General features: G+C 46.8%; 1 protein-coding gene across 1 annotated transcript; it reads left to right on the top strand.

Moving 5' to 3' along the window:
* The first annotated feature begins 1,676 nt into the window (after positions 1–1,676).
* entpd5a (ectonucleoside triphosphate diphosphohydrolase 5a) lies at positions 1,677–10,090 on the top strand. The gene is made up of 13 exons (XM_047048983.1): positions 1,677–2,391; positions 3,068–3,147; positions 3,530–3,673; positions 4,105–4,180; positions 4,954–4,989; positions 5,426–5,514; positions 5,842–5,921; positions 6,072–6,133; positions 6,268–6,369; positions 7,003–7,146; positions 7,258–7,314; positions 8,160–8,275; positions 8,478–10,090. The coding sequence occupies exons 1-13, from the start codon at positions 1,959–1,961 to the stop codon at positions 8,559–8,561; spliced, it is 1,503 nt and encodes a 500-aa protein (XP_046904939.1). The 5' UTR covers positions 1,677–1,958; the 3' UTR covers positions 8,562–10,090.
* Positions 10,091–10,165: the final 75 nt, after the last annotated feature.

Below are 10,165 nucleotides of genomic sequence, written 5' to 3' on the forward strand. Positions count from 1 at the left end.
CCTGGGCTCCTCTGGTCCCTCCACCCTGACCTCCTCTGGTCCCTCCACCCTGGGCTCCTCTGGTCCCTCCACCCTGGGCTCCTCTGGTCCCTCCACCCTGGGCTCCTCTGGTCCCTCCACCCTGGGCTCCTCTAGTCCCTCCACCCTGGGCTCCTCTAGTCCCTCCACCCTGACCTCCTCTGGTCCCTCCACCCTGACCTCTGGTCCAGACCTCCACCCTGGGGTCCTCTGGTCCAGACCTCCACCCTGGGGTCCTCTGGTCCCTCCACCCTGACCTCCTCTGGTCCAGATCTCCACCCTGGGCTCCTCTCGTCCCTCCACCCTGACCTCCTCTGGTCCCTCCACCCTGGGCTCCTCTGGTCCAGATCTCCACCTATCCCTGCCTGTCTCCTTCCTAGCTGCGTGACACACACCTCAGCAGTTTGATACCTCAGCTCACTTTGCAAGATATGAGCCAGCCTCCTTAGGAGCCATGGCACAGCTGGTTCATACAGATCAGCGTAGCGGATCTGTGTTCCTCAGAAATAATCCAAACCTCCTTACAGACTCCCCACCCTTTCTTCCGAGAAATCACAACTTTTAAATGTTGTGCTCCTGATAGACCCAGGCTGAGGCTAAAGCCTTTCCAACCACCCACCTAAATCTTAGAAACAGCTACTCATGCTTTTCATGCCCTCTCCGGTAAAACATGCCTTTAAATATTTTTTCCCTTGAAAAACCTGTGGTAAGCACAGAATGAGTGGGAGTGAGATGATTACTTAGGCTACATTCTTGATGCATTTATGCCAATGGGAGAGAGCAAGTTGCATCTGCGCATTTTTGAAAGAAAGGTTGGTTAAAGGGCTGCTGCAGAATTTCTAATGTGGTAATTCTGACATATCATGATGGCGGTATGATTTGAGGAGGATTTTTGAGGGTTACTGTGCACATTCAGACCTGCAACTTACTAGTCCAGCTGTCTAACTGGAGTGCCAGGTAGTAATGCAATTCATTTGGCTTTTTCTCTGACTCATATCTCTGAATTGCACAATTTTCACAATTATTATTTAAATTATTACAACGACTTTTCATATTCTGGCCGCAGCCTTTGTTGATTGGTTGTCTTGTAAATTGACTTTTTTATATGAGCCTTGAGAAATGAGCAATTCTGAGCAGTAATTATTAAATTATTAACTTTTGAGGTTTTGATTCACAATACTAATTAGTTTGTTTCTGCACAAGGAACTTGAGCTTCAAATGAATAAACTGTATTTTCACAAGTAGCGAGTTTATTACATCACTGCTAATTGAGGAAAAAGGCACATCATTTAGATTATATTCCGTTGCAAAAGTCAAGAATCTTGTACAGGGAAATAATTGTAAGGCAAGTTGGCCTGTAAATCGTAATTAAATACACATATAAAATGTATTTTAAGGCCATTGCTCTAAGTTTCTGTGAGCCCTTCAGTTTGAAGTCCTTTTTCTTTCTATTTTAGGGGACTTTTGCCTCCAGTTTACCCACCAAAGATGAAGAAGCAAAAGAAGAAGAAAAAAACTGTTACCAGATTAAGCTTCTTGAAACAAAACCTTCTGCTGGTAAACAGGTATTTAAGATCCAACTCTGTCAGAAGGGGAGGGGGGGGACCTGTGATGGAACTGAGATGGAACGCTTCAGGATTGGTCGATGGCTTCGGCTGGTGTGGCCTCATGCCAAGCCCTTATGTGTTTATATACTGTAAACAGAGGAGCTGACTGTCCGAAGAGAGCATCGCCATCCACTCTGTCTGTCTCTGCCTCTTGCTGCCTTGCATCTTATCACCTCAGCCGGCTCTCTGCTGTCTCTCTCTGCTCACTCTGCTACCGCTCTCCTCAAGAAGCTTCTGAAAGGGGACCGTTTTCCACCAAGACGTCTGTAAAAACTTTTTATTTTTTAAAAAGGGGCACTAGTCTCACCAACCTCTCCTCCGGGTGTTGAAACGATGGCTGTACACGTGCTGCTCCTGACCGTGATGTCTTTGTGGCTTCTGGCCGGAGACTTCCAAGCTGAGGCGACCTACTACCGTCACCACCGTGTCCACCACCGCGAACACTCAGCCAACATGGAAAACCTCCTGCCCGAAGTCGTCCACTCGCCCCCCGGCGTCTCTCATCCTGTTCCTGAAGTCATCTACCCGTATCCTGAAATCACTCACTCTGCTCCAGAGATCACCTACCCTGTACCTGAGATCTTCTACCCAGCTCCAGAGGTCCCCCAGCCAGCCCCAGCAGACCTCCCCCAGGCTTCCCCCAGGGTGTTCTCCCCAGAGGTGTACCGCCCTGTCAACATGAGCCGGGTCTTCTATGGGATCATGTTTGACGCCGGTAGCACCGGCACCAGGATACACATCTACAAGTTTATCCAGAAGGATCCAGGTGAGTGGTCTCTCTCTCTCTCTCTCTCTCTCTCTCTCTCTCTCTCTCTCTCTCTCTCTCTCTCTCTCTCTCTCTCTGTCTGTCTGTCTCTCTTTCTTTCTTGCATCTCCCCTCTCTATAACCTTTCCCTGACCTCTAATGTCTCTCCGTCTGCATCCTCTCATTCAAGTTTATCCAGAAGGATCCAGGTGAGTGGTCTCTCTCTCTTTCATCCCCCCCTCTCTCTAACCCCAACCCAGACCTCTCATTTCTCTATGTCGTACTCTCCCTGCCTGCCTGTGTCCTGCAGTCTCCTAGCTCCCGTCTGGGAAGTCGGTGCAGCCGCACTGCTGCCTCCTACGGTGTCTGTCTGCTGTTGGGTCATTCGCCCTGTGGTGTAAAAACAAACATGTGTCGTCAGGGTGGGGGGGAAAAGCTTTTGGCAAGACGGGATCCCAAAGTAGCCGAGCAAAACCTTTCATCATCCGTGTGACTCATATGAACTTTCTAACGCAGAGTTCAAATGGCATGCAGCGCTGTGGTGTTTTTATGTTTGCCAGCCGTTGTAAAACTCTGCTGATATATTGCTGAGGGAGACATTTTTGGCAAAGTAGAGCAGACATAGCTTAACGTTAAATTGTACACTGATTGCTGTTTCTATTGCAAGATGTCTTTAACACCCACTTTTTTCTTTCAGTTGAGTTGCCTGTTCTTGACAGTGAAATGTATCATGCAGTGAAGCCCGGTCTGTCTGCTTACAAAGACAAGCCTGAGGAGGTACGTGTGTCTGTTATTATCTCATTATTCATGATTAAGGCTAACAATTAGGGGGTTTGTCCAACATTATCCACAGTCTGTAAAACACAGTAATTTTCATAAGATATGTACGTTCGACCATGTAATTACACAAACGGCTTTTTGCTGATGCCACTACTGCCACTGCTGATGTGAGCGTTTCCTACGTTCTGAAGCTCTCAAGTTCAAAACCAAAAGATGTGGAAAACACATGTGAATTATAAAACGTAGATCGATGTCATACACAAATGCGGTTCCGTTCAGCTTTCAACTTTCCAAATAGACCATTCGGCGTCATCTGTAGTCTGGAGGGTCGCACAGTTATTGGACGGTGTTGGTTCAAATCCACGGTTCTTCCATTCAGGGTGGCGACACCATCAGACAGCTGCTGAAGATTGCCAAGAAGACGGTGCCAGAGGAGGAGTGGAAACAGACTCCTGTGGTTCTGAAAGCCACGGCCGGTCTCCGCCTCCTGCCCGTGGAGAAGGCCAACGCGCTGCTGGATGAGGTGAGGCACGCTCCCGCTCTCGTCAGGCTGTCCGTCGGACCTCGCTGCCCGACCCCGCCACGGCTAGGGACGAGGAACTGCTAAGTGCTCACGAGTGTCCTTGGGAAAGAAAAACTATATATATATATATTTAAAAAAGGAGGGAAAGTCTACAATCTTGATCTCTGGGTAAAAATAAAGGTACAAAAAACAGCTGTTCTGGGGTTGTCTGGAAAGGCGGAAATATGTCATGTGAAATTATTCAATGTGTGGCATTGCCACGCCGACCATTGTGGTTCAGCGTTCCGCCACTGCCTGACAGATCCATCTCCATTACTGGGCATGGGTAGAATGAGGGATACCCAAGAACCACTGAGCTCACTCTGCTACTAGGCTCATGGTTAGGATGTATTAAACAGGTGGTGAACTGCATCTGTGAACTGTTTTCTCAGGTTCGAGATGTCTTTGATTCGTCTCCATTCTTCGTACCAAACAACAGCGTGTCCATAATGAATGGAGCCAACGAAGGTAAGTGTTCAGCTTCCAGTGGGTTTCAAACATCTGTCTCTGGTTTTCTGCTGAGGGCATTGCTCTGATTAGCTCAGGGCAGAAGGATTGTCTGGGGTTGAGCAGGTGTTCTGAGTGGGTTAGAGAGAGGCTGAATCTACCAACAATGTCTATTTTTTTTTTTAACAAGGGGTCTGGTACTACCTCAGTGAGACAATTAAATAACCGTGTCTGGATTTTCGGCCCACGCCCAATATTAAGTTATCCTCCACATCGCTCATTACTACACCCTCAACCAGCTCGTGTTCCGTCAGATGTGCTGTTCATTATGTTTATGAGATCCATAAAATAGATCTGAGACAATAGTTAATACCTGGGTTGGGATCCCGCTCGTCAGATGTGGCTCCCATTGGGACCATTAATGAAAAGCAGACAAACACTGGCTGCCTGCTGCTTCAAGTAGAAACACAGAATGGATCGGTGTCATCCAGAGTCCATCTACATTTATACATTTAGTCATTTAGCAGATGCTCTTATCCATGGGGACATGGATATATATACATACAGGGACATTCCCCCCCCAAGGCAAGTAGGGTGAAGTGCCTTGCCCAAGGACACGTCATTTGAGACGTCTGGGAATCGAACCGGCAACCTTCTGATTAATAACCCAATTTCCTAACCGCTCAGCCATCTGACCCCTGATCTACCTTCTACAACTGCTTTGTGATTTTTTTGTCAAAGTGTTACCCAGACTGTCTCTCTCAGGTCTCTGTCTCTCTCTCTCTCTCCTCTAGGAGTGCTGGCCTGGGTGACTGTTAACTTCCTGACAGGTAAGTTATGGCCTGTTTTCTGTAACGGAGGTGTTAATGGCTGACAGGTTGCCACTTTACACACAACCCTTGCAGTGAAGGAGTCCAGTGTACTGTCTGACTGTCACACTGAGTCACTGCCTACCATCTGGTCACCGTGTGACGCAATACTCCCTCCCATCCTACATTGTGTCAGCACATTTGGAGGTGATGAAAAAAATTATAGATAATTTAAAAAAAAGGATCCAACAAAAAAAAAGGAAAAGTATTTTCCTTTGGGTTGGCACAGATGAGTTCAGCTATCTTGCAGGAAGCCCTGAAGGCCCGTCCTCGTTTCCCATTGGGTGGAAAATGTAGAAATTGTCTCGTTTTTCTACAGTCTAGCTTATGTGTGTGTTTTACATCTGCGATAGTGATGATGAATGTGTTAACTGAAGCTGTCCCCTGTCTGGTTTAGGACACCTGTATGCCAAGAGCAGGAAGACAGTGGGCATCTTGGACCTGGGAGGCGGCTCTACTCAGATCACCTTCCTCCCCAAATCCAAGGTACACATGACACAGCTAAAAGAACACCACAGGGTTCTAGTTTTAAGATCTATTTTGGAGGGCGTAGCCTCCTTTATTGTTTGTCATAGTGACAGTCACAGGAAATGGGAGAGAGCGGGGATGACATGCAGCTAAGGGAATGGGGCGGATCCAAACTGCTGCAATGATGCCTGAGCCTGCACGACACGCACACCGATCTGGTGAATCACACCACTGGGGCGCCCCAACATGACCAGTGTTTGGATGTTTTTTACAACAAAGGTAGTGAGTGATAGGTTAGACAGTAATTACTCGACTAACAGCTGACTTCTTTATCTTGCCCAACAGAAAACAGTAGTCTCTGCTCCGTCCAGTTACATAGCCAACATTAACATGTTCAACAGCACCTACCAGCTCTATACCCACAGGTATGGGACTCAGCACACGTTATTTCTAAGTGTCGAAAAAACGACGGAAAATGACACTGCAAGTGCTTCAAACTGTAGTAATCACTCCTCTGTATAACTCACGTCAAGTTCATGTGACGTTGTCATTTATTCTGCTTATTCTTTTCTTAGTTACCTTGGAAACGGACTCTATGCTGCTAGACTGTCAACTCTTGGTGCTCTGGGATCAGATGGTGGGTGATACGCTCTTGTACACTTGGGAACGGCTAGTTGCTTCAAGATTCACAGTATATCATGTCAACTCACTGCTCAGAATCCTCAGTGTTGCAAAAATGTTTAATGGATCTTTTTTGTTGTACTCTCTCAGGTCTAGACTGGAAGATTTTCACAAGTTCCTGCCTTCCCAAGAAGTTCAGAGAGGACGTGACTTTCGGGGGCACCACGTACCATGTCAGTGGTATCCCAGATGGTAGGAACTCCTTCCAGGGTTCAAGCAATCGCCCTAGCAACCTCTCCATTCATTCTCAGAATCACCCTGACTGATGTAGTTCACTTGGAGTTTGAGAACATTTCCAAAAAGCCACGAGGATTGTGACGCCCAATGCACGTTCCGTCATTCTTTCTCTGAATTCGGGCTTTTGAACAATAATGATGCAGCGCCATATGTATTTAAATGAAAGCGAAACTGTCAGTTAACTCCACAAATAATGCAACACTCCCAAACCACAGTCATGTAGCCAAAAGATACTGGTTTGTCTCAGAGCTGTTATTTTTCGTTGTAACGAGTGGCTTGATCTTGACCGCTCACAATTATGTGGTAAAAATAGCCAGCCCAACAGGGCCGAGCTAAGTGCTGCTCTTGTCAGCACATGGTTTCTCTGAGTGAACCGAGCAGAACCACCCCAGGGTGCTGAAAAAAGGAACATTTAGGGGTTTCTCTAGAGCCCCAGTCTGACCTCCCTGTCCTGTTCTCCTCGGGGCATTCCACCCTGCAGCTATAAGAAGCCTGTGTCCACAACACTCGTGCATTGATCTCGGTGCTTTACGGACACCACTTCAACCCGCTGACGTTTGACAGCCCTGTGTGTTGTTCTGTGTGCAGGCTACGCAGGTTACAAGCTGTGCTACTATGAGGTGATGAGGGTGATCAAAGGCAACTTCCACCAGCCCTTAGAGGTGAAGGGCAGCAGTATCTTCTACGCCTTCTCCTACTACTACGACAGGGCTGTGGAGTCTGGCCTCATCGGTGAGTTCACACACAAAGCATGTCGGGCCCCTGTCCCTGGGGGTCCTGCAGTCAGAGCTGATGGAATCTGCCGCTGTGTGGAAACGGGTTTCTAAATCACGTGTTTTACAGACGGCAATCGAGGGGGTGTGGTCGAAGTCAGGGACTTCAAGAAGAGAGCCAAGGAAGGTGAGAGGCGTTTTCTGTCTTTACTGATGCGCAGCGCAGCGCGTGAACGCAAAATAACATGGGTGCTTATTTGCGTTTCTTAATGGCACAGGTTTAACCAAATCATTCCCCTAACCACAGTCTTCCTGCAAAACACATGCTGTCCTAACTCACACAAACAGCATACCTTGTTGGTGCCCAAAAGTCTTGGCACGGCATGTGCTGTAGCTGGCATGTTGGCTTCACCCAGCCTCTTTACTGTAATACACCTGCGATATATACAATACATTTACTGACATTTACATAATGTATGACTGTAATCTGGCCTGAGGTGAAAAGTACCTTGGCACACGACTGCAACATTTATCTCTGCTCTTTGCGCGGATTGTGAGTCGCGCTACACAGGCAGCTCCAGATTGATAGCTTGCAGGAACGAGGCGGTGTGTTATGCAAGTCTGTTTGCCCTGTGAGGACACTGTCACATGGTCCAGAGGAACCAGTCTGACAGAGAGAGTAGGGGCACCTGACAGCCACACACCACCCAGGCACCCACACACGAACACACCCTGCCCAGCCCTGCCTCTCACCTCCAGCCTCAGAAACACGGCTCCTCACTCTGACTCCTACTCGCACTTTGGCTCACTCGACCAAGCCCAAATTTTTTTTTATCCCAAACACAAAAACATCTTCTTTTATTCGTGTAGCATACTGGCTAAAGAAATGTGTTTGACCACACGTGTCACGTGACACAGTGTGATGGTGCGAGGCATCTGGCCTCACCCTCTCCCCTGCTCTGTCAGCGGGGTGTGAAGTTGCTTTGCCGTGGTGCCCACATGTCTCACGCCCCAGACTTGTTGTGCTTTCAGTGTGCAACAAGATGACCAAGTACCGGCCAATCAGCCCCTTCCTCTGCATGGACATGACATATATCACCTGCCTGCTGAAGGAGGGCTTTGGCTTCAAGGACAACACTGTGCTGCAGGTAAGCCAGTGGTCACAGGGGACACAGGGGAGGGGACAGGCGACAGGCCAGGCGACATGCCGGGCTAAGTTAGCAACGAGTCACTACATTATTACATTATTATTAAACATGATGGAAATCTGTATTTTTATGAAGCTGAATGTCAGTGTTGGTCCTTGGTTCCTGGGGTATGACGCGATGCCTCTCCCTGATCTGGTCACAGCTCACCAAGAAGGTGAACAACGTGGAGACCAGCTGGGCTTTGGGGGCCACGTTCGACCACTTCCACAACCTCAACATCCACTAAGACCAGCAGCCACAGACCTGCTGCTGCAGCCACCCAGACGACAGCCTGTCCCTGTGGGGGCCAGGGTCTCTCGCCCTCCTCTCCCCCTCCTCTCTCCCTTAACTAGCCCCTCCCTCTGAGCCCCTTCCTGTTCTGCCTCCACCTTCCCGCTCCTCTCCTCAGCACCCTGCCAAGACTCCAACACCTGTTGACAGAGAAATCACTATATTTTTATAAGGAAGGTTGGCTTATTCTACTGTATGTTTAACCCATAATTAGTGAGTTGACTTTATTTTTGTAAAGCAAAGTGTTTACATTTTGGCTCCCTCGGAGGTGACTGAAGTGTTGTCTTGATCGGCTGCTTTACTGTAGTTAGATGCAACGCAACTTGTAAAGGTGCTTACTGTGGTCCTGGTGTGCACTGTGCAGTACAGTGAAATATTCAACAAGAGGGGTTGCAGGAATGCAGCATTCAGTTTGAGTGAACTGGAAATATTATTCATTCATTATTCGCTGTTTATTTAAACACCCCATCATACTGTACAGAGAAGACTGGCAGTCCACAGAACAGATTCAATGAACGAGAAAGTACGGAATTCTAATTTCAAAATACTTTCCCTTCATACTTTGCACGTAACACTTTAATTGCAGATACTGTAGCAATGAGTTTGTTTGTTGCTTTGATGTGGTCTACCAGGTTGTACATATTCAATGTCCTAAAGGATGAGTTTATTTACCGAGGGGAAAGCACAGGGAAGACCATCTCACGTTTTCTCCGAGTTCATTTAGCATTTAATATGTGGAAACTGTTGTTTGAATGTGAGGTTATGCCTGTGTTTAAGAGCCCAGGCTTAGCAGGAATGTGACTTTGAGTAGTGTAGTGATGAGACGTGAGTGGGGTTTCCATGGGGAAACTCTTGTATTGTCTAACAGTGGAGCAGAAAACGTTAAGATTGTTTCAAGCAAGATTGTCCCCATTCTAAGACTCAAAGTCAAGATGATAACCTAGCCTATAACAGGGCAGTTTTCACTGTTTGTCAAAGAAGACAGGCAAAGGATTCCACAACGACCGCCAATAAACAGTTCGGAGCAAATTCAGAAGCATGTCAGTTAACGTACTTTTTTTGTGGGACATAGCTCTTGGTTCAAGACAGAAAATCCTCAACTGTCAATTCATTACTTTTTGTAAACTATTTTTGTATAAATATTTAAATATCTGATGGTACATGCTGACTTGTACATGTAAACTTTTACATTAGCCGCTTTTACAATACACCATGTTTAATACCTGCTGCTGTATATAACACAATGTAAACTTGTATTACTGAAGTACTTTCCAGGCAGTACATGCTTTGACTGGCTGATTATAACTGATTATAACTGATTATAACTGTATGCTGCTGCGACACATGCTAACAAAAAGCTTATGAGGTATTCTGGTTTATGAATGACAAATGTAAATGGCAGTATGTTATGAGAATCTTGTGTAAGTGAATTAAGTGCATGTATACATTATACATGTTAGTTTGAATAAAAGACTAAAAGTGTCACTGTAGTTGCATTGTCCCTTTTTCAGAACCTTGACATTTCAAAACTGTAGTTCCTACAGTAGTATCCTTTTGATC

The sequence above is a fragment of the Hypomesus transpacificus genome, chromosome 3, assembly GCF_021917145.1.
Source record: "Hypomesus transpacificus isolate Combined female chromosome 3, fHypTra1, whole genome shotgun sequence".
Taxonomy (NCBI): Eukaryota; Metazoa; Chordata; class Actinopteri; order Osmeriformes; family Osmeridae; genus Hypomesus; species Hypomesus transpacificus.

Excerpts from the sequence above, each read along its gene's own strand:
- entpd5a (XM_047048983.1), top strand. The coding sequence starts at position 1,959 with ATGGCTGTACACGTGCTGCTCCTGACCGTGATGTCTTTGTGGCTTCTG. Across the intron at positions 6,134-6,267 it reads TGGTGCTCTGGGATCAGATG|GTCTAGACTGGAAGATTTTC; the intron begins GTGGGTGATACG and ends GTACTCTCTCAG. Across the intron at positions 7,147-7,257 it reads TGTGGAGTCTGGCCTCATCG|ACGGCAATCGAGGGGGTGTG; the intron begins GTGAGTTCACAC and ends CGTGTTTTACAG.